General features: G+C 32.2%; 8 protein-coding genes across 15 annotated transcripts in view; 4 read left to right on the top strand and 4 right to left on the bottom strand.

Moving 5' to 3' along the window:
- LOC112904289 (dnaJ homolog subfamily C member 11-like) overlaps nucleotides 1-2,528 on the bottom strand; it is a 4,494-nt gene extending 1,966 nt beyond the window's left edge. Inside the window, exons 1-4 of the mRNA XM_025973935.1 lie at nucleotides 2,438-2,528; nucleotides 683-769; nucleotides 495-624; nucleotides 3-372 (exon numbers count right to left, since the gene is read on the bottom strand). Of these exons, the coding sequence (XP_025829720.1) occupies nucleotides 3-372; nucleotides 495-624; nucleotides 683-757 (575 nt within the window). The 5' untranslated portion in view covers nucleotides 758-769; nucleotides 2,438-2,528. The remainder of the gene's footprint in view (nucleotides 1-2; nucleotides 373-494; nucleotides 625-682; nucleotides 770-2,437) is intronic.
- On the top strand, nucleotides 776-4,052 carry LOC108738133 (gastrula zinc finger protein XlCGF8.2DB-like). 4 transcript variants are annotated; one of them, XM_025974172.1, is made up of 7 exons: nucleotides 776-996; nucleotides 1,258-1,523; nucleotides 1,573-1,743; nucleotides 1,808-1,881; nucleotides 1,945-3,678; nucleotides 3,734-3,909; nucleotides 3,968-4,052. In XM_025974172.1, the coding sequence occupies exons 2-5, from the start codon at nucleotides 1,389-1,391 to the stop codon at nucleotides 2,642-2,644; spliced, it is 1,080 nt and encodes a 359-aa protein (XP_025829957.1). In that variant the 5' UTR covers nucleotides 776-996; nucleotides 1,258-1,388; the 3' UTR covers nucleotides 2,645-3,678; nucleotides 3,734-3,909; nucleotides 3,968-4,052. The 4 variants fall into 4 exon arrangements, with proteins under 4 accessions (XP_025829957.1, XP_018326889.2, XP_018326890.2 ...); XM_018471387.2 differs by lacking the exon at nucleotides 776-996 and adding an exon at nucleotides 1,037-1,128; XM_018471388.2 differs by lacking the exon at nucleotides 776-996 and having other exon boundaries at nucleotides 1,054-1,520.
- LOC112904287 (another transcription unit protein-like) lies at nucleotides 3,072-4,300 on the top strand. Its single transcript, XM_025973933.1, has 4 exons — nucleotides 3,072-3,169; nucleotides 3,734-3,909; nucleotides 3,968-4,155; nucleotides 4,208-4,300. The coding sequence occupies exons 1-4, from the start codon at nucleotides 3,072-3,074 to the stop codon at nucleotides 4,298-4,300; spliced, it is 555 nt and encodes a 184-aa protein (XP_025829718.1).
- Nucleotides 4,301-4,410: 110 nt separating this feature from the next.
- LOC108738130 (dnaJ homolog subfamily C member 11) lies at nucleotides 4,411-8,395 on the bottom strand. Of its 3 annotated transcripts, XM_025974150.1 has the most exons (11): nucleotides 8,305-8,380; nucleotides 6,915-6,938; nucleotides 6,550-6,636; nucleotides 6,362-6,491; nucleotides 5,778-6,239; nucleotides 5,593-5,709; nucleotides 5,437-5,532; nucleotides 5,245-5,356; nucleotides 5,066-5,182; nucleotides 4,655-4,986; nucleotides 4,411-4,592 (listed from the first exon to the last, which is right to left on the bottom strand). In XM_025974150.1, the coding sequence occupies exons 3-11, from the start codon at nucleotides 6,622-6,624 to the stop codon at nucleotides 4,453-4,455; spliced, it is 1,581 nt and encodes a 526-aa protein (XP_025829935.1). In that variant the 5' UTR covers nucleotides 6,625-6,636; nucleotides 6,915-6,938; nucleotides 8,305-8,380; the 3' UTR covers nucleotides 4,411-4,452. The 3 variants fall into 3 exon arrangements, with proteins under 3 accessions (XP_025829935.1, XP_025829928.1, XP_025829932.1); XM_025974143.1 differs by lacking the exon at nucleotides 6,915-6,938 and having other exon boundaries at nucleotides 8,305-8,395; XM_025974147.1 differs by lacking the exon at nucleotides 8,305-8,380 and having other exon boundaries at nucleotides 4,438-4,592; nucleotides 6,915-6,952.
- On the top strand, nucleotides 7,154-8,593 carry LOC112904357 (gastrula zinc finger protein XlCGF8.2DB-like). Of its 2 annotated transcripts, none has more exons than XM_025974176.1 (4): nucleotides 7,154-7,390; nucleotides 7,440-7,610; nucleotides 7,675-7,748; nucleotides 7,812-8,593. In XM_025974176.1, the coding sequence occupies exons 1-4, from the start codon at nucleotides 7,256-7,258 to the stop codon at nucleotides 8,509-8,511; spliced, it is 1,080 nt and encodes a 359-aa protein (XP_025829961.1). In that variant the 5' UTR covers nucleotides 7,154-7,255; the 3' UTR covers nucleotides 8,512-8,593. The 2 variants fall into 2 exon arrangements, with proteins under 2 accessions (XP_025829961.1, XP_025829966.1); XM_025974181.1 differs by having other exon boundaries at nucleotides 7,154-7,387; nucleotides 7,812-8,592.
- A 63-nt stretch (nucleotides 8,594-8,656) lies between these two features.
- On the top strand, nucleotides 8,657-11,219 carry LOC108738128 (another transcription unit protein). Its single transcript, XM_025974137.1, has 8 exons — nucleotides 8,657-9,545; nucleotides 9,601-9,776; nucleotides 9,835-10,022; nucleotides 10,075-10,271; nucleotides 10,337-10,499; nucleotides 10,564-10,779; nucleotides 10,837-11,017; nucleotides 11,084-11,219. The coding sequence occupies exons 1-8, from the start codon at nucleotides 8,782-8,784 to the stop codon at nucleotides 11,194-11,196; spliced, it is 1,998 nt and encodes a 665-aa protein (XP_025829922.1). The 5' UTR covers nucleotides 8,657-8,781; the 3' UTR covers nucleotides 11,197-11,219.
- Nucleotides 11,220-11,294: 75 nt separating this feature from the next.
- LOC108738150 (carbohydrate-responsive element-binding protein) lies at nucleotides 11,295-16,657 on the bottom strand. The gene is made up of 16 exons (XM_018471412.2): nucleotides 16,255-16,657; nucleotides 15,486-15,592; nucleotides 15,359-15,432; nucleotides 15,179-15,304; nucleotides 14,975-15,125; nucleotides 14,740-14,832; nucleotides 14,553-14,680; nucleotides 14,096-14,492; nucleotides 13,826-14,034; nucleotides 13,562-13,736; nucleotides 13,282-13,484; nucleotides 12,780-13,004; nucleotides 12,596-12,723; nucleotides 12,417-12,540; nucleotides 12,215-12,344; nucleotides 11,295-12,141 (listed from the first exon to the last, which is right to left on the bottom strand). Exons 1-16 carry the CDS (start codon nucleotides 16,536-16,538, stop codon nucleotides 12,020-12,022), a joined length of 2,676 nt encoding a protein of 891 aa, XP_018326914.1. The 5' UTR covers nucleotides 16,539-16,657; the 3' UTR covers nucleotides 11,295-12,019.
- A 550-nt stretch (nucleotides 16,658-17,207) lies between these two features.
- LOC108738152 (BTB/POZ domain-containing protein 6) lies at nucleotides 17,208-20,213 on the bottom strand. Of its 2 annotated transcripts, none has more exons than XM_018471415.2 (8): nucleotides 20,054-20,213; nucleotides 19,738-19,994; nucleotides 19,262-19,466; nucleotides 19,045-19,210; nucleotides 18,138-18,421; nucleotides 17,873-18,082; nucleotides 17,629-17,820; nucleotides 17,208-17,565 (listed from the first exon to the last, which is right to left on the bottom strand). In XM_018471415.2, exons 2-8 carry the CDS (start codon nucleotides 19,992-19,994, stop codon nucleotides 17,341-17,343), a joined length of 1,539 nt encoding a protein of 512 aa, XP_018326917.1. In that variant the 5' UTR covers nucleotides 20,054-20,213; the 3' UTR covers nucleotides 17,208-17,340. The 2 variants fall into 2 exon arrangements, with proteins under 2 accessions (XP_018326917.1, XP_018326916.1); XM_018471414.2 differs by having other exon boundaries at nucleotides 19,015-19,210; nucleotides 20,054-20,212.
- Between the last annotated feature and the right edge of the window lie 1,084 nt (nucleotides 20,214-21,297).

Below are 21,297 nucleotides of genomic sequence, written 5' to 3'. Positions count from 1 at the left end.
TCTGAAGTTGTCCTGACAACGTCGCAGTATCTTTTTGAGTTAAAGGAAACTCAACAGATTGATTAAAACTCATGCCCGATACTTCAATGTTTGGAAGTACTGAATTTTCTTCAATCTCATATTCATCTTGCACCCCATACTCGTTAATATAAGGGTTGAATAAATCTGTGGCGTTAATGTTCACGGTAATGGAACCGTGAGGATTTGTACGCTGCTGTTTTCGCCTCTCAGCCCTCTCCTCAGCAAGCTGCTCATATTCTGCTCTTATTTCCGCTGGTGTTTTAGTACGTTGGACTATTTCCCAACCTTCTGTCTCTAGTCCTTTTACCCCTAAATTATCATAAATTGCTCTTTGATGAGGATCTGATAATACTAAAATGTAATAATAATAATAAATTAACTATCCATTAGTACATTTATTAAAAACTTAAATATAGCAAAAGATATTGCTTATAAAATATTACTATACATAAAGATCCAAATGAGCTATTTACCTTCATATGCCTTTTTTGTCTTATTAAACAGTATTTCAGCTTTCTGCTTCTTTTCAGGATCAAGATGTTTATCAGGATGGTAAATTCGGCTTAGCCTTCTGTAAGCATTGTTAATCTCTTCTTTGGTAGCCTTATGAAAATTATTTAGTTAGCAGTTAGTTTATTTTAATTAATTAGAACAAACTCACCTCCTTAGAAATATTTAAAAAAGCATAGTAATCATCTTGTAATAATGCACTTTCGTCATCACTATCAAAATCCATAATGCCTTTTCACTGAAAATATTAGTTATTTAAAAAAGACGTCATGAGGTTTGCTTATGATAGTAAATCACAAATTTAACTGAAATTAAATGAATGAATTCACTGCCCAGCATGAAATAATTTTTTCAAAAGAATAAAAACGGCAATTTTGTCAAAAGTTTAAAAAACAAAAACTACCAATGTCGCAGATTTTCGACATTCAGTGTTAACACAGCAGAATATTGTCAAACAAAAATAATGTAAGTACTGTTATTGTTAAAAGTTCTGTAATATATTAATGTACAACTTACCGAATGTTTGCACTACGGTTTGTTCTATATGGAAAAAATATTTTACATAAATAACGATTTTTTTTTATTGAAAATCGAAAGGTAATTTAATATATTACTTGTCCTATTAAAATGAATGAGATGAATAAGATGTTACGTTCAATAACGTAAATAATAACTTATTTTATCTATTCTTTTGAATTACACAACCCGACATTTTACAATTTTTAGGTTAGTACAGGTTATTTTTTTGATACAAGTGGTAAAGGACGGAACTAGTACAATTATTAAAAAATGATAACATTTTTAAAATAACGCTCAGAACATAGATAAAAGAGAATTATTTGAACTTCTCATCAATAATGTCCTTTGCACAAATTTGTAGAATGTGCTTAAAGAAAAATAATGACTTAAAAGATATTTTTATGGTGGAATTATTAGGAGGACTACTAATTTCGATAGCAGAAGCTCTACATACGTTTATTTCAGTTCAGGTTGTATGCCACTTTTTTAAAGAATAATTATCACATTATTTAAAGGTTCTAGATTGATACAAATGATGGACTTCCTCAACAAATATGTGTGGAATGTATAAACAGATTACGTGAATTTTATTCTTTTAAAAGAACATGTGAAGACTCTGATAAAAAATTAAGAATCATAAAAACTGACTTAGAGATTGCAGACAATGATACTGACTTAATAAATGATACAAATGTACGTGGTAACTATTAATCAATTAACTATATCTAATTATCAATAAAATTATTGTATATTTTAGAGTATTGAAGATGGTAGCAACAATAAAAAGAAACATTGTAGGAAATACATTACAGTATCATATTCAAATAAGCTGTAAGTGAGTTGAAATATTTATGTTGTTTCCTTATTCTTATTTTATTTCAATATTTTATGAAGATGGCAGAGATTAGAAGATAAGGAGAATTCTGGTCAGGACTTTAATGATCAGAAACGAAAGAACTTAGTTAAACTAAATGAAAAGAAATCTTGTAAAAATAACACATGTTTTACATGTAACAAAAGTTTTAGATTTGCCAGCATTTTGGAAAGACATAAACTTGTACACACTGGAGAAAAACCGATTTTGTGTAATATTTGTGGTTGTAAATTTACTCAAATGTCATATTTAAAAATACATTCTCTAAAACATACAGGAGAAAAACCATATAAATGCAGTGTTTGTGAAAAGAGTTTTGCTGCAAGAGGAACCCTAAAGAGTCATATAAGAACACATACAGGAGAAAAGCCGTTTGTGTGCAAGATATGTGGAAAACTTTTTCCACAGTCTGGGTATTTATCATCCCACATAAGAATTCACACTGGAGAGAAGCCTTTAGAATGTAAAGTATGCTTGAGAAGATTTAATCAAAGTAGTAGACTGGTAACTCACATGAGAATACATAGTGGAGAAAAACCATATTCGTGCTCCTATTGCGGGCGTAATTTTGCTATCAAGGGAACACTGACCAAGCATATTAGAACTCATACCGGCGAGAGACCATATATTTGCAGCATTTGCGGACAAACATTTGCACAAAATGGAACTTTATTAACTCACATGAAAACTCACAAGGATTTAACTACAACAAACAAATAACAATAAATGTACACGATTTTAAATGTATTTTTAAATAAAAACTAATATAAAAATAAACGGCAATTGGGAAAAAAAATGACAACTGACGACTGACAATTAATTACCTAACCTCAAATTTTAGACGAAAAAAAAAGTACGGTTAATTTTGTATGTTAAAGCTTACCGGAAAACTATATTTAAATAAATGAGTGTTGTATTAAGCTTTGTACTACTAATTTAAATAATTAATGTATTTTCTGGTGTGTGCACGTGTTTTATGACTTTTTGTAAATGGCATCAGATTCTGAATCAAACAGAAGTGTTAGTCCTGTTGGTCATACAACGGCACCCACACCAGGGTACAATTTAGACCGGTCTCGTTCTAATTCTCCTAATTATGATAATAATGCACATAACAATCGTTCGAGATCTTCTTCAGTAAATTCAAATGCATCTGAAAGATCTCAGAGTGGAGTTTCAGAAAGATCTGGATCTGCCGCCTCAAATCGGTCGGAATCTAGGAAATCTAGATCGCAATCAAGAAGTGTAAGATCAAACCGTACCCCTTCAAATGAATCACAGAAATCAAGGTCAGTTTCAGTTCAATCTAACAGATCTTCTGGGTCAAACCGATCAAGAAATTCCTCAATAGCATCAAACAGGTCAAGATCACAATCAGCAGTTTCTGAAAAGTCTATAGAAAGTGGTAAAAGTAAATCTCAATCACCACAATCAAATCGGTCCCATTCTGTTGCATCTAACAGGTCAGGATCTGTTGCATCTAATAGATCTCGATCAGCAGCCTCAAATAGATCAAAATCTCCAGATTCAAATAGATCTGGATCAGCAGCTTCAAACAGATCCAGATCGTCATCTGTGCACTCTAATAAATCTGCACCGTCACAAAAATCCAGATCACCATCTGCAGATTCCAACAGGTCACGGTCACGTTCTGCTGTTTCAATCAAATCAAGATCTGCTGAAAGTTCCCATAGTTCAAGATCTCACTCTGTAGGTTCACGTAGGTCGAAGAGTGCAGAGTCAAACAAATCTGGGTAAGAATCTTTAATTTTTTTTATTACACACAATTTAAAATAGGTTACTTTGTAGAAGAAAAACTCCTGATAGTAGATCAAATAGCCCCAACCTACAAATTGATGCAGGCTCACCAAGTGACCATGAAGACCAGAAACGTAAAAGAGATAGTTCAGAAGAAAAAGAAACCAGAAAAAAGACTAAAATCCTTTCCGATAGCGAAAATGAGGGAGAAAATGAAAATGGGAAGAGTAAGATAACAATGGTATTTTAATTTAAACATTATTCTTACAAATTCTTGATATTAAGGTGAAGAACCTAGTGCTGCAGCACTGTTCGGAGATGCTGACGATATAAGTAGTGAAGAAGAAAAGGAGAAGGAAAAGGCAGTAGAAAAAAAAGACGATATGGACAAGGAAGGGGATAGTGAAAATGAAGCTCCAGAGAGACGTTCTGAAGATGAAGAAGAAAATGAACAAAGAGCTATAAACGAAGATGTACGTTTAACAGGAAAATGGTTATAAAATAAGCAACTAAATTTTGTTTTAGGAAGAGGAGAAAGAAGTGGAAATACCAGAAACGCGAATCGACGTGGAAATACCTAAAATTAGTTGTGATCTAGGGAGAGACATACATTTNTAATAATAGTAATAATGTTAACTATGATGAATGTAACTTAATTTTAAACGTAACTTATGTAATTATTTATCTTTTTTGTTTAGCTTTTAAGTAATTAAGTAATTTGGCATCATACCTGCATCTAAATAATTTTACGAATTAAATAAATTTGACTGTTATAGCACACATTTAATCTGAAAGAAATGCAGTCTCACCTTAGTATGATTATGTAATTCCAATTTACTGTCCTTAACCAGACATTGTAAGGGTATTGTTACATCCAGAATTTCTTCTGCAAAATCACCTGAATCCCTATCTGAAAAGATCACAAAAATATAGAAATATACACTACTTAACTTGTTAAGTCATAAAACGTACTGTTACTTCTCAGGGCTTTTCCATAAAGGGCCTTTTCAATGACTAGTCCTTTCTTTGCATCTTCGTCTCTTACTATCCGAGCATATGTTGCTGACATAAGTTCGACAGCGGCCTGCGCCTCCTTTCGCTTCTCCAGTAATTTGGTGCGATTATTTTGCTTTTCCGTTTCGGCCCTTTTTGCCTCCTGCTCTTTCAAGAAAGGTTCGACTAGACTTTTTTTTATTACTGCATACACTATAAGAGGCACTATGGTACCATAAAACACAGGCGCGGGCATCACTTCTTCGCACAAATGAATCGGAAAAGAGTAAACTTGATTAGCTCTGGTTAATCTGCAAAACAACATATGTAATTTAAATAAAAATTAAACAAATAAATGAAAAATTATAAATAATAACGAATTGAAATTACTTTATTTTGAGTTTAACTCCAGCAGGAACTCCAACAGCGACAGCCGCTGCTAGTAAACTATGTTTGGACACCTTCTTTTCGGCCCCATACTCGATAACGCCCCCAAATGTACCTACTCTGTGATTTAAAATGAAATAGAAAAATAGTTATTTTTCATGAGAGAATAAATTTAAACTTACTTAAAGGCTACTCGTAGTCTCAATTCATGATTGAGCATTTTCCTAGTATAACTGAAAGAAATATATGAATGTGGTAATCCAACTTGTACCGAGAAATTGTAAAGACCCGTTTCTGAAAATTCTCCAGATTATTATCACAAAATACTTTACCTCTAAGAATTAAAAAATAAATATCATATTAATAAATCAAACCTGTGTCCCTAATAACCGATGTTGACACTGAAGATTTGTACCCTGTATTATAGGTGAAGTATCCTACAGAATGTTTATCAATTTGCATTGCCAGAGCTACAAATTATGTTTTTTAAAAAACAATGGATTGTTTAATATAAAAACGATTCGACTTACTGGAAATAAAACCAGGTCTTATACCTTGTGGGGTAAATTGTAATACTGTACCTCCATTCCAAAAAAATCGTTTACTCAATGTACGAAAAGCTTTAAGAGAAACTGAAGGACCATTTCCTAAAGCAGTGAATTATACAAGAGCCTTAAAATGAAATATTTCTTTTATGTGTCTTATTATAGCATACCTGCTCCAATTTCCATTTCACCCCAACTCCTATGAGAAAAGATATGCCTGCAACTGAGGCTAATCACGCCTCCTCCTGTACCATTATGTGTCTGAAGTTGTCCTGACAACGTCGCAGTATCTTTTTGAGTTAAAGGAAACTCAACAGATTGATTAAAACTCATGCCCGATACTTCAATGTTTGGAAGTACTGAATTTTCTTCAATCTCATATTCATCTTGCACCCCATACTCGTTAATATAAGGGTTGAATAAATCTGTGGCGTTAATGTTCACGGTAATGGAACCGTGAGGATTTGTACGCTGCTGTTTTCGCCTCTCAGCCCTCTCCTCAGCAAGCTGCTCATATTCTGCTCTTATTTCCGCTGGTGTTTTAGTACGTTGGACTATTTCCCAACCTTCTGTCTCTAGTCCTTTTACCCCTAAATTATCATAAATTGCTCTTTGATGAGGATCTGATAATACTAAAATGTAATAATAATAATAAATTAACTATCCATTAGTACATTTATTAAAAACTTAAATATAGCAAAAGATATTGCTTATAAAATATTACTATACATAAAGATCCAAATGAGCTATTTACCTTCATATGCCTTTTTTGTCTTATTAAACAGTATTTCAGCTTTCTGCTTCTTTTCAGGATCAAGATGTTTATCAGGATGGTAAATTCGGCTTAGCCTTCTGTAAGCATTGTTAATCTCTTCTTTGGTAGCCTTATGAAAATTATTTAGTTAGCAGTTAGTTTATTTTAATTAATTAGAACAAACTCACCTCCTTAGAAATATTTAAAAAAGCATAGTAATCATCTTGTAATAATGCACTTTCGTCATCACTATCAAAATCCATAATGCCTTTTCACTGAAAATATTAGTTATTTAAAAAAGACGTCATGAGGTTTGCTTATGATAGTAAATCACAAATTTAACTGAAATTAAATGAATGAATTCACTGCCCAGCATGAAATAATTTTTTCAAAAGAATAAAAACGGCAATTTTGTCAAAAGTTTAAAAAACAAAAACTACCAATGTCGCAGATTTTCGACATTCAGTGTTAACACAGCAGAATATTGTCAAACAAAAATAATGTAAGTACTGTTATTGTTAAAAGTTCTGTAATATATTAATGTACAACTTACCGAATGTTTGCACTACGGTTTGTTCTATATGGAAAAAATATTTTACATAAATAACGATTTTTTTTTATTGAAAATCGAAAGGTAATTTAATATATTACTTGTCCTATTAAAATGAATGAGATGAATAAGATGTTACGTTCAATAACGTAAATAATAACTTATTTTATCTATTCTTTTGAATTACACAACCCGACATTTTACAATTTTTAGGTTAGTACAGGTTATTTTTTTGATACAAGTGGTAAAGGACGGAACTAGTACAATTATTAAAAAATGATAACATTTTTAAAATAACGCTCAGAACATAGATAAAAGAGAATTATTTGAACTTCTCATCAATAATGTCCTTTGCACAAATTTGTAGAATGTGCTTAAAGAAAAATAATGACTTAAAAGATATTTTTATGGTGGAATTATTAGGTGGACGACTAATTTCGATAGCAGAAGCTCTACATACGTTTATTTCAGTTCAGGTTGTATGCCACTTTTTTAAAGAATAATTATCACATTATTTAAAGGTTCTAGATTGATACAAATGATGGACTTCCTCAACAAATATGTGTGGAATGTATAAACAGATTACGTGAATTTTATTCTTTTAAAAGAACATGTGAAGACTCTGATAAAAAATTAAGAATCATAAAAACTGACTTAGAGATTGCAGACAATGATACTGACTTAATAAATGATACAAATGTACGTGGTAACTATTAATCAATTAACTATATCTAATTATCAATAAAATTATTGTATATTTTAGAGTATTGAAGATGGTAGCAACAATAAAAAGAAACATTGTAGGAAATACATTACAGTATCATATTCAAATAAGCTGTAAGTGAGTTGAAATATTTATGTTGTTTCCTTATTCTTATTTTATTTCAATATTTTATGAAGATGGCAGAGATTAGAAGATAAGGAGAATTCTGGTCAGGACTTTAATGATCAGAAACGAAAGAACTTAGTTAAACTAAATGAAAAGAAATCTTGTAAAAATAACACATGTTTTACATGTAACAAAAGTTTTAGATTTGCCAGCATTTTGGAAAGACATAAACTTGTACACACTGGAGAAAAACCGATTTTGTGTAATATTTGTGGTTGTAAATTTACTCAAATGTCATATTTAAAAATACATTCTCTAAAACATACAGGAGAAAAACCATATAAATGCAGTGTTTGTGAAAAGAGTTTTGCTGCAAGAGGAACCCTAAAGAGTCATATAAGAACACATACAGGAGAAAAGCCGTTTGTGTGCAAGATATGTGGAAAACTTTTTCCACAGTCTGGGTATTTATCATCCCACATAAGAATTCACACTGGAGAGAAGCCTTTAGAATGTAAAGTATGCTTGAGAAGATTTAATCAAAGTAGTAGACTGGTAACTCACATGAGAATACATAGTGGAGAAAAACCATATTCGTGCTCCTATTGCGGGCGTAATTTTGCTATCAAGGGAACACTGACCAAGCATATTAGAACTCATACCGGCGAGAGACCATATATTTGCAGCATTTGCGGACAAACATTTGCACAAAATGGAACTTTATTAACTCACATGAAAACTCACAAGGATTTAACTACAACAAACAAATAACAATAAATGTACACGATTTTAAATGTATTTTTAAATAAAAACTAATATAAAAATAAACGGCAATTGGGAAAAAAAATGACAACTGACGACTGACAATTAATTACCTAACCTCAAATTTTAGACGAAAAAAAAAGTACGGTTAATTTTGTATGTTAAAGCTTACCGGAAAACTATATTTAAATAAATGAGTGTTGTATTAAGCTTTGTACTACTAATTTAAATAATTAATGTATTTTCTGGTGTGTGCACGTGTTTTATGACTTTTTGTAAATGGCATCAGATTCTGAATCAAACAGAAGTGTTAGTCCTGTTGGTCATACAACGGCACCCACACCAGGGTACAATTTAGACCGGTCTCGTTCTAATTCTCCTAATTATGATAATAATGCACATAACAATCGTTCGAGATCTTCTTCAGTAAATTCAAATGCATCTGAAAGATCTCAGAGTGGAGTTTCAGAAAGATCTGGATCTGCCGCCTCAAATCGGTCGGAATCTAGGAAATCTAGATCGCAATCAAGAAGTGTAAGATCAAACCGTACCCCTTCAAATGAATCACAGAAATCAAGGTCAGTTTCAGTTCAATCTAACAGATCTTCTGGGTCAAACCGATCAAGAAATTCCTCAATAGCATCAAACAGGTCAAGATCACAATCAGCAGTTTCTGAAAAGTCTATAGAAAGTGGTAAAAGTAAATCTCAATCACCACAATCAAATCGGTCCCATTCTGTTGCATCTAACAGGTCAGGATCTGTTGCATCTAATAGATCTCGATCAGCAGCCTCAAATAGATCAAAATCTCCAGATTCAAATAGATCTGGATCAGCAGCTTCAAACAGATCCAGATCGTCATCTGTGCACTCTAATAAATCTGCACCGTCACAAAAATCCAGATCACCATCTGCAGATTCCAACAGGTCACGGTCACGTTCTGCTGTTTCAAACAAATCAAGATCTGCTGAAAGTTCCCATAGTTCAAGATCTCACTCTGTAGGTTCACGTAGGTCGAAGAGTGCAGAGTCAAACAAATCTGGGTAAGAATCTTTAATTTTTTTTATTACACACAATTTAAAATAGGTTACTTTGTAGAAGAAAAACTCCTGATAGTAGATCAAATAGCCCCAACCTACAAATTGATGCAGGCTCACCAAGTGACCATGAAGACCAGAAACGTAAAAGAGATAGTTCAGAAGAAAAAGAAACCAGAAAAAAGACTAAAATCCTTTCCGATAGCGAAAATGAGGGAGAAAATGAAAATGGGAAGAGTAAGATAACAATGGTATTTTAATTTAAACATTATTCTTACAAATTCTTGATATTAAGGTGAAGAACCTAGTGCTGCAGCACTGTTCGGAGATGCTGACGATATAAGTAGTGAAGAAGAAAAGGAGAAGGAAAAGGCAGTAGAAAAAAAAGACGATATGGACAAGGAAGGGGATAGTGAAAATGAAGCTCCAGAGAGACGTTCTGAAGATGAAGAAGAAAATGAACAAAGAGCTATAAACGAAGATGTACGTTTAACAGGAAAATGGTTATAAAATAAGCAACTAAATTTTGTTTTAGGAAGAGGAGAAAGAAGTGGAAATACCAGAAACGCGAATCGACGTGGAAATACCTAAAATTAGTTGTGATCTAGGGAGAGACATACATTTCGTAAAACTTCCCAACTTTTTGTCCGTAGACACCAGGCCATTCGATCAAGAAACTTACGAAGATGAAATTGACGAAGAAGAAACTTTGGACGAAGAAGGTCGTGCTAGGTACAAATGCTTTACTGTATAAGCTTATAAACTGTTTTCTCAGTACTTTTTTCCCTCCTCCACAGATTAAAACTCAAAGTAGAAAATACAATTAGATGGCGCGAAGCTTTCGACAAGGAAGGCAACTCTATAAAAGAATCAAATGCACGATTTGTAAAATGGTCCGACGGATCTCTGAGTTTACATTTGGGTTCTGAAATATTCGATGTTTATAAGCAACCCTTACAAGTAAATAATTTGTATATATACTTAATATATTTTATTCAAATTAGTATATTTTTTTTATGTATAGGGAGACCACAATCATTTGTTCATTCGTCAAGGGACTGGTCTACAGGGTCAAGCTGTTTTTCGAACCAAATTGAGTTTCAGACCTCACTCGACGGAGAGCTTTACACACAGAAAAATGACCCTATCGTTGGCTGACAGGTCTCAGAAAGTTTCAGGAATTAAAATACTATCCCAAGTAGGGGTGGATCCTGATCAGGACCGAAAAACATTACTTAAAGTATGTAAATTAATCCTAAAATTGTTTGACATTTAATCATTTAATTTTGATTTACAGAAAGAAGAAGAGAAGTTAAGGCAGACAGTAAGAGCTAAGCCAAGAAGAAGAGGTGAAGGTGGCACAAGAACCCACGCCAGGGAAGCATATAGGGAAGAAGAGGGTAGCGACGAAGAAGGGGCGATTTCCCTCAATGCTATTAAAAATAAATACAAGTCAGGAGTAGCAAATCCATCACGAGGTGATCAATATATTTTAAATTGTTTTCTTTTTAACTATAATGGAATAATTATTTACCTTGTTACAGGTAGTGCTATTTATTCTTCTGATGAGGAAGGGTCTGATTTTGAAGCGAGACGTGGCCGAAAAACTGATAAAACCAAAGCCCTGAAAGACTCAGAGTCGAGCGAGACGGAATAATTTTATATAATTTACAATCCACTGACAAGATTGGCTTATTATGTATTTTCCATCATTTTTAATTGGGTCTAATCAAACGTTAAAAAAAAAGTAGCTCGTCAAACAACATGATTTTATAAAATCTCTTAAAAGTTATATACAATTACATATTTTTTTTGCATATAAAACAACATTAGACGTAAAATATGGTAAATCAGAATGCAATAAAAGACAAAAGAAATAATAAAAAAAACCTTAACATTCTTATTATAAACTTAGATAATTTACCGTTTTTTTCTTCCTTATATTAATATAATAATAAGTACCCAATATTAAAATAAAAAAAATGTTATTTGACTCGTCAAATGTGAATAATTTTTTTCTTTTTCATTTTGATTTACAACAGAACAATTAAACTTATTTGCACCTTACAATAAATAATCTTGTACTATAAACAAGGAATAACGGTTAAAAGTATGTAATAAAAGAAGGAAACTAAAGATCAAATGTTTGAAAAACTAGGACTCTATTTTTAAAATATTTAAAGTATTTTGTGCCATGATTTCTCACGTTTTAGTTATCTGAAGACACACAGTTCATACAAAATAAACACTCGTAGTAATTCGTAAAGTTTTAAAGTTATTAATTATATAGTATTATCAACTTTCAAAAGCAAAAAGTAATTAAAAAAATTAACGGTTTTAAGGAAGGGAACAAGAAAAGAATACAGATTAACTAATGTTATTTTGCACTTCAATTATCACAAAATCGCCGACGTTTTTTATTATTACTTTTTTGAGCAACCGATTTATCTTATCTAAATAATTCGATTTAAGGCATTCTATCAATTCTGACTGTTATTACTGTTGGGGGACATAACGATTTGTCTCGCTTGCTCTGGTAACATTTCCGGGTCTGACAAGATGTCAGTTTTCGTGCATAAATACCTTAAGGAATTTAAGACGACTAAAATAAAATAAAACCTTATAGTACCAACATTTTCTAAAACGAATGTAAAATAAAAAATACAGTAACTTACTTGGCCTGAGATCAACAAGAGTGCAGTGCTGCTCTATCCAGAGCATCGTTGAACGGTAAAGATCATCCATACTGGATGTGGAGACAAAATTGTTAAACGATACCAAAAGTGGTTTAAACAGTAAACTGAACTGTAATAAAACGTTAAGGAAAACAAAGTAAAAAATAGCTATAAAGTGATAAAAATATTAAAAAAAGGATACAATCCAAAACTTCCAATCTTCCATCGTTCTTTTTCTAACATACTCATCAAACATTTCTTGCATTTTGCTACTGCGTTTCCTAGATACTGGAGCACCAGTTGCTGGCAGCATTGACTGACAGTTACTGAAATTCAATATACTTATATTATGTTAAAGATAATTAAATAAAAAGTACATGCCTTATAGCTGTGTTAAGTGTTTCAATCTGTTGTCGAAGATTATCCATTTCATCTTTGAGTTGACTCCTTTCTTGCTGTAGTTGCCTGATGTATTCAGCCCCCTTTTGTAGCATTGCCGCTTTACTTAGCTATACAAAAGCTTGACAATAAACATATAAAAAAAAATAGTGACACTTTTATTTACCTTTGTATTGGGATTCTGATTAAGTTGCGGTATAAGAGAATGAATCATGTCGAAACCGTTCTTGATATTGTATCTACGTTTCTGTTCGGCATGAATATGACCGGCTCTTCTCTGATCTCTGCCAAAGGAGTCTCGGGGAGGAGAGTCGGCTTGTGGTGAAGTGGGAGAACTGTGAGAATGAACGGGACTGTTGGAATTCGATGTATTCATTTGACCAATGAACAACTGCAAGAGAAGAACTTTAGATATACTTACTCTTCTAATTTCTAGCAAGGCACTAAAAAAGATCACTTATATGATTCTGTATTTTTCTTACTGTTCTTATTTACATTTGCATATTTTTTCATTTGTTTTTCAAATTTGCAGAACATTCATTTAGTTAGTTTTAAATGCTTACACACATTTAGAAGACTGTTTCCCTTCTCCATAGGTGATAATGCATTTTCTATATTGTATTGTCAATAGTACACAAGAAACCTAAACTTAATGTATTACTACTTACTGGATCGGTACCGGTCGTAGGGGTCGCAAAGGGCCCCGTGTTAATTATAAGTGCACAGGGAACGGGTGATGTGTGAGTTATGCTTGATATTTTCGAAGGAGTAGAATCATCTTTCATTCTGGAGGCAATCGTTTGTTGCTCTTGAGAGGCAGATGTTGAGGAAATGGAAGCGTTTTGGTGTAAGAGAACATTACTTGGTGAATCTATAAAGAACAGAACAATAATTGAATTAATTAATTAATTACCACTACTTAAATATTTATTTGCGGTAATAACTCACTACTGGTAAGAAGTTGTGTTAGTAAAACACTTGTTGAGGGGGTAACTAAAGCGGGATCGCTAACAGCTGATAAAAGTGGAGGTCTTTTGGGTGATTCCCTGGTATGTGACACGGACCTTTGACGGGACGACTTGGTGTGCGTCGATCGTATACAACTATCAATTTTCGAAACCCTCTATAAAGAATAAAATTACAACCGTATAAGTTTGTAAATTTTATTCTTTTCTAACTTTATAAAAATAGAAAACCAAAACTATGTATTACCTGATTTGCGATTTCATTTAGCGCTGGATTGGACTGGCTTCCGCTCGATGCTTTATAACTGTGTGCTGTCTGAGACGAAAATTTTATATTGGGGACGTTTAATGGAGTGGTGAATTTGAACGCTTGAAAGGACTGTTGCTGCTGCTGCTGAGGCTGATGAGGCAGGACGTTGTAAGACACAGTCTCTTGTTGTGGCAGTATTGTTTGTACTTACAAATAAGTTAATAGGTTATCATTTAAATAAATTATGATGATTAATTATTTTCTTACTTTTGACCGAATCAGCTGCGACTACTGAATTCTGAAGGGCATAGTTCGAAGAAAATCCCTGTTCTACTGATTTTCTGTAACTAGAAAACTGCTGCTGTTGTTCAATATGAGTCTGTTTCATGCTCCGAGAAGGCGATAACTTCTTCTTGTTTCCTTTAGATATTGCAGGCATTTGATACGAAGAGTTTGGCGGTTGATAGGTTGCAGGAGGTGGGGGAGGAGGAAGAGGAGGCGGTGGTGTGGTTGGCGAAGGAGTTTGAGGTACAAACTGGACCATGGAAGGCGCTTGCAACACCATATCGTTATCATAAGACGCCAAATCCTGTTGCTTTTCTAAAGATACCGCCTCCATAGGTTGATATTGGTCGATTATTTCAGAAGAAGTCAAAGAATTGATCTAAAAATGTTTTTATTTGTAAAAACAGACGTAAAGAGATAATAGGTAAATTATAGTTACGTTTGAGTTGCCCTCTAAAAGATCCAGATCAGAATAACACCAATTAACGATCTGTTGATTTTCTTGTTTACAATTAATATCTGATCCGTTTTCCTCAGGCACCGTTGGCAATTTACATGAAATGAACTCTGCATGAAGACAGTTTAAGAAATGGAATCTCACACACAACAGACAATCATTCGTTTACCTTGTAGCGGCTCGAATGTGTCCATGTAATCGTCGAGATTGGGCTGCAGTGGTCCCAAACTGGGTTGTATGAAATCCGCAATTCCCGCTCTTGCTAAATAGTAACAAAGATTTTTAGATAAAGAAGATCACCGATAAATACCAGTTTAATACATGTTTACAAAATTTTTTATTTACATGAATTGTTTAGATTTTTTTACCGATAAAATAAAAATAATAACTGGTAATGCCTTTACCTATTTCACGAGAATCTGGAAAAACAAAGGGCTGGTTGGTAATTGTAGAAAAGAGAGTATCGCTCATTAGGCTCATATAATCCTCATCCACCATCATGTTCATACTGTCGGAGCTTTGTGAATGCCACGTTAACGCATCTAATTCGCTCAACTGAAAAATAAACTAATTACAGCTTTTATAATATAAGTAACAATATCGTTTACAGTTTCCAAATTGTCTTTGAGGGACTGTCCCGAAATTTGTGCTCTGTAAAACATTCGCCATTTTTTATATTCCGCTGTAACGGCTGCTAATTTTCTTTTCCAATATTTTCCTTCTAATACAATAGCCTGTAAACACTCAAAAAATAATGCCAATTTTTAATAATATGTTAAATAATTTACTTCAGGTTTGTTATGGGTGTCAACATCCAGCGGAGAGGCAAACTGACAAACCAAAGTATTATGCTTCTTGATAACTAAAAAAAAATTCTTTTACACAAATGATTTTCTAAATACCTTCAAATATTACATTGCATATGCCAACATCTCCAAATAACATTGTTCAATCTAATTTTGTCTTTCCATCTTAGTCTTATTCCTCGAAATCTATTCCATTTTGGTGAAGTAAGCTTCTGTCTATATTAAAAATGGAGAAGAAACAATTAGTATTTATTTATTTTATTTATATCCAAAAAAGTTATTTATAAAATATACTCAACTAATTATTTTTCAGATTTACTTTTATTATCATAAAGTAGCTACTTTAGACAAATATCTAGGAAGGGCAATCTTTTTTCTTTAATATTTTAATACTTAGTAGTATATGTTATAAAATGAATACATAAGTAAACAATAAAACTTGTTCCTTCTTATCAATTAATTAATATGATATACAGAACAATGTAATTACAAATGATTGCAAGAAAGTTACGTAAACAAGACAAGCAGATTTACATCAAACAATTTACCTTGTTCAAAACATGATAATAAAATGAAGAATTTATCATGATTGAATATAAATCTAACATTAATGTCATGTATGTTTTTTGAAGATGTAACATGTGTTCTATGTGTAAAACACATCAAATCATAAAATAATTATATAAGCTTAACTTTATCTTTAACTAGTATTACTTCGAGGGAATTATCTAAAAATCAATAATAGCAATGATATAAACAATGACAATAAAAATATGGCCTTTGGACATACCCTTTCTAAAATAAATGTGAAGCATTAAGAATAGAAAAGTAATGTTCTTATTTGAACTGTTATCTAATAAAAAGAAAAAATAACCCACCTGTAAGCTATTGACATACACTGGAATAATTTGGCCAAACTAGTGTCGATAGACAACTGATGAGCAAGTTTAAAGACCTTATTAATGCGTTCAACTGGAATATCGCTTGTTTCTCTGATTAGAGGATCTTTAACTTCATCTTCTTCAGGTATTGGAACTGCTACTTCATATTCATCATCTTGTTCTTCAGCTTCGAAATGTGAAACCATAAAGTGCCCAGAATGTATAGCTTCCTTTTCAGATTTGTTAATTGCATCCATTTCCCTTTTTGCAAGAACAAACATATTGTATGGTAGTTTTATAAAATCTACACGTTTTTAATAGTCAACGCAAAACTACATTAACTTTAACACAAACAAAAGATCAAGGACTGATTACGAGGGTCAGATTAAAACTGTCGTTTGACATAAACATAAACCATAGATAAAGATCGATAATGATAATAACAACCGAAATAAACAAGTGCGGGTTTCTTATTATGGTTTTATAGAGAGCAGCACAACACACTTGGCTATATAATGGGTTGCCTATACACCATCGCTATATTTTGGCGGTTCAATAATTTAAATTAGAAACCATTCAAATTTGTATACTTTATGTTAAAATAGAGATATAAAGCAAATAAACACAATTAATTTTCCTACATACTGCAAAATAAAGTGTCTTCTTATACACATTTGTGTGATATTTTAGAGTTAACTTATGTCATTAATTATACTTTTGTTGCCATTTCATTTGATTATTTTTATGTATTTGCTAGTATAAAAAAGGAAACAGCCACTTCCAAAAATAATTTATTTTTGAAAACAAAAGTTAATTTCTTTGGATACTTACAACAAATGAGAATAGTTTCCTTCTTTTTTGAGAATAACATAACATAATAATAAAGACAGTAAACTTATATTTTTTATATAAAACTGAACAACCAACAAAACAAAAAATCCGTTGAGTGATATTGAAGTAAAACTTTTAATTGAATATCAAAAAATGATAAATAATTTTTACTTTTTTTTCTAACAGAGATTTTTATGTTGAGACATTGTAAATACCTACTTCAGTCGAACGTCTCGTTTTTATTATCAAATACTAAACGGGAACTCCAGGTATAGCACAGACAGAGCAATTACTCATATTATTCTGATTTGAAGACGGTACAGAGAAGATTATAGAACGTATTAGACCGTCGCGAACTGAGTCACAATTCTGTCCCTGACCAAACGTAAAAACGACTCCGTTACACGTCGATTGAAGGGTATATGTACCAATTGTATACCATCCCATTTTGTGAAGCACAACACCCACCTTATAAACCTACAAAAACATCGATTAGCTTCATGATAGGCTCTATAAGAAAATAATTAACTATGTAGCTACCTTGTTCTTTTGAATGTATATGGGTCTGTTGAATGATATATTGATCAAAGATCGATAATTGACTCTACTGGTGAAGTGTGTATAAGTTAAACGACTTCCATCTGCATCCAGTAAATGCGCATATAAAAGTTCTGCATAAGATGCCCCAACTGCCACTTGCCTATCTTCCTCAATTATTGTCTGAGCTGGAACCTGCGACCGCACAAATACAAGTCATAGAAATAAAATTAGTTCCCAATAGTACCTGTATACCAAATACGCAAATGTTTTTGTCGCATGTAAACGTGACAGCACAGTCCAGGACGCTAGTGTTCATACATTCTGTGACACGGAGCATTTCTCGCGTACAATAGTATTTGTTGGAATTTTCGTTGCTACCCTCTTCGGAAAAAACGTTCATACCAGGCTGGTATTGTATCATGGACGTTCTGGATGTGTCCATTGCTGGATTACCCTGCTCATTACAATAATATAACCACCGCTATAAAATTTACCCGTTCACGACGTACCATATACAGAGAATTGTACATGGGATCGTTTCGTTGATTCATCGTGGAGCTTTTCTTTTGTCTATGCTGTCTGGAGGTTGAGAAACCAGAAGGCATGGGTACCGTCGCTGAAGATGATGAGATGTTCATTAGTATGGCAAATTTCTCCGACTCTGTTAAAAGAGTAGATGAGGCAGGGCCTTCGGCGAAGGCTTTAGGTGTTAAAGTTAAGAATCTTATTTTCATTATTGCATCTTTGAATGTTGGATATCGTGTATTTCCTTCAGTGTTACTTGTAGAAGACCCTAAATTCATAATTACATGTTAAAAACAAGAGTGTGGTTCCCATTTCAGTATTAATTATTTTTTCATTTGTTGCTATTAATTAATGAATGAGAAGATGACATTGCTATTTATCGTGCGTGAAAATAAACAACAAATGATTGTTAAGCAAAATTAAATAAAAATGTGTGAAAACAGTGATATAATCAATATTATTAAGTAATATGTAATGTTTCATTATTTTGATAAATAACATTTTGGTTTTGTAAAATATTCTAATTTAAAGTAGATGGTAGAAGAACAAGTTTTTTAGCATTGTGATATTTTTTGAAACATAACAAGTCTTGATGCGCTCTTAGCACTGTGTACCATCAGATACCAATTAAATATACATACATAAACACAGTAATGGATGATTTAGAGAAATTAGCACGTAGAAGCTTCCGATTATACATTTTTAAAAAGTAATACTCACATTTCTTATATTACATTTTAAGATCCATTATACCTACATATTAATCAAAGAAATAAACCGCAGTTAAAAAAATAATTACTGAGTTAAAACAACTACTATCGGGATTTGTTAAATAATAGTTAATAAATTAAGCACAATTACCTATACCATCTAGTCTAGGTACTTTCGCACCTGAACTCTGACTATGTCGATTTGCATATCTAGTGATAGCATTAAACAAATCCAACTCCGAGTTTATGTTTAATGATTCCTGATCAAATACTGTCAATATGGTGCTGAATTCTACATCATCAAAACTGCTCTCTGAAAGGACTTCAACAGTTTGGTTGCAGATTATCTGTAATTTTAAACTATAAAACAAAGTTTAATATAATACAATAATGCTTACATTTAAGCATTTTTCCATTAATACAGGTTCTTCAAAGAGTTTTGCAAATTCATAGGCACGACATGCATTCTTTGGATATAAATCGGACCACAAATACTTGGTGCATTCTTCCACTAAATGAGGAAGCATATACTTTTTTGCTCCATAACACAATTCACAAGCTTGATCAAATGATGAAAGGTTTATGCGGTCTGTGTAGATGTATCTAGAAGTTTATTTATTTATACAGAAGAATCCTTTTCATGTGATAAATAATTAGAATTAATAAAAACAATAGTTGTTAATTTCTAAAGTTTCAGAAATATTATCTTTGTATTGAGTAACATCAGTACTTACACTTTTGTTTTTAATTCACATTCATAAAAGTATTGATTAAGAAAAATATTTGGAAATAACTGCATTTTTAGAGTAGTTTTAAGGATGTTTACTTATATGTGTAATATCTCATGAGTTAATTGGACTGTATGGAATCTTACTCTAGTAAAGCTCTAAAAGCATCAGGCTGAACATCTAGGATAGCTATAGGGTCTTTTTCAGGCATTCCTCCATAAAACATTGCTTCAAAAACAGGACTTGACATGGCTAGAAATAATTTGTGCCCCTCAAATACTTGTTGATGGGGCTCTGTGCCGACTATAAACCGACAATCACTCCATATACCTGCTTCTAAAAGATACTGCCCCCTTTCTTTTACCGTTTTCCTTACAGTTTGCCAGTCACAAGGAGCTGCCATCTAAAAATTGTAAATGTATAATATTGTTATAAGGATCGAGATTGGATTATTTTATCTACTCTTCGTTTAAATTGTTGCTGTGTCTTTCAGAAAATGAATGTTAAACGGATGAGTATTTTTTATTTTTAGAGTATTGACGTTTTTAAAGTAGTAAATTGCCCATTCTACGCAAATAATTGATAAATATTTTCTATATGTCAATAATTCGACAGTTGCGTCAGCTGGATGTCAAATTAGTAAAATAGATCTAAGGTTCTAAGAAATTGGTGTATCTATGATTATATGATCCATATCTGATCCTAGTAACAATATAATTTTAATACATGTATATATTTTTAATATGTACCCAGATCGTTTTCAGCGTACAAAACCTTCGATAATATTAATAAAAACGAAAATAGTTGATAGATTACAATTTGCGTGATTCATTTGTGCTACATTTAAAATCTACTTTTATTTTAATCACAAAAAGAAAAGAAATTTTTGTAGATCCCTCTTCATAAGACTCCTTTTACGTTTCTAAGTACTTGACCAACATTGACCATTAATTTGCTTTGAGCGAAAAACGCGCCAGTAATGACTAAATTAATAATTAATTAACAAAACCATTATACTTGCACAGCATGATTGCCATAAATATAACTGCCAACATGATAGGCAACACATTATACTTGCAGTGGTACAATTATTCTGAAGTAATTTCTGTCTCTCAAATACTTGTTAATGACACTCAGTATCCACAATAAATCTGCAATTACCCCTTACCCTTCTCTCTAAAACATTCTGCTCCCTTTTTTTTACTATTGTCCCTACAGATTGGCAGTCACAAACAGCTACCATCTAAAAATGGGCAGTGCTTAATGTTGTTACAAAGATGAAAAAAAATTAAACTTTTCCATTATGCTAATTTGCTCAATTAATAAATTAGTTACTGTTTAACTAGTTAAACACAAAAAAAATCATTTATGCCACAAAAATTCAAAAACGACCGGCATGTAGGGGATTTTTCTGATTTTATACTTTTTGGAAACATTAAATAACTTTTTATTTTATTAGTATCATTTACGAATTGCTATTTCACTAAAATTAAGTTATTTAAAGAATGTCCGTTGGCACCATATTTGTGTTTTCAAGAAATAATTTTTGAAAATAATTATCGCTTCCTCCTTTACACTAGTAATTACAATTACAATACAAAGGATAAAATTCAATAGGGATAAATATAAGCTTTAAAATAACACAAAATTAATTATATTTATTTGATACAATAACATAATAACATATTCATTAGCATTGTGATATT

The sequence above is a fragment of the Agrilus planipennis genome, unplaced genomic scaffold (assembly GCF_000699045.2).
Source record: "Agrilus planipennis isolate EAB-ADULT unplaced genomic scaffold, Apla_2.0 scaffold128, whole genome shotgun sequence".
Classification (NCBI taxonomy): domain Eukaryota; kingdom Metazoa; phylum Arthropoda; class Insecta; order Coleoptera; family Buprestidae; genus Agrilus; species Agrilus planipennis.
This window is presented reverse-complemented; position numbering and strand designations above follow the sequence as displayed.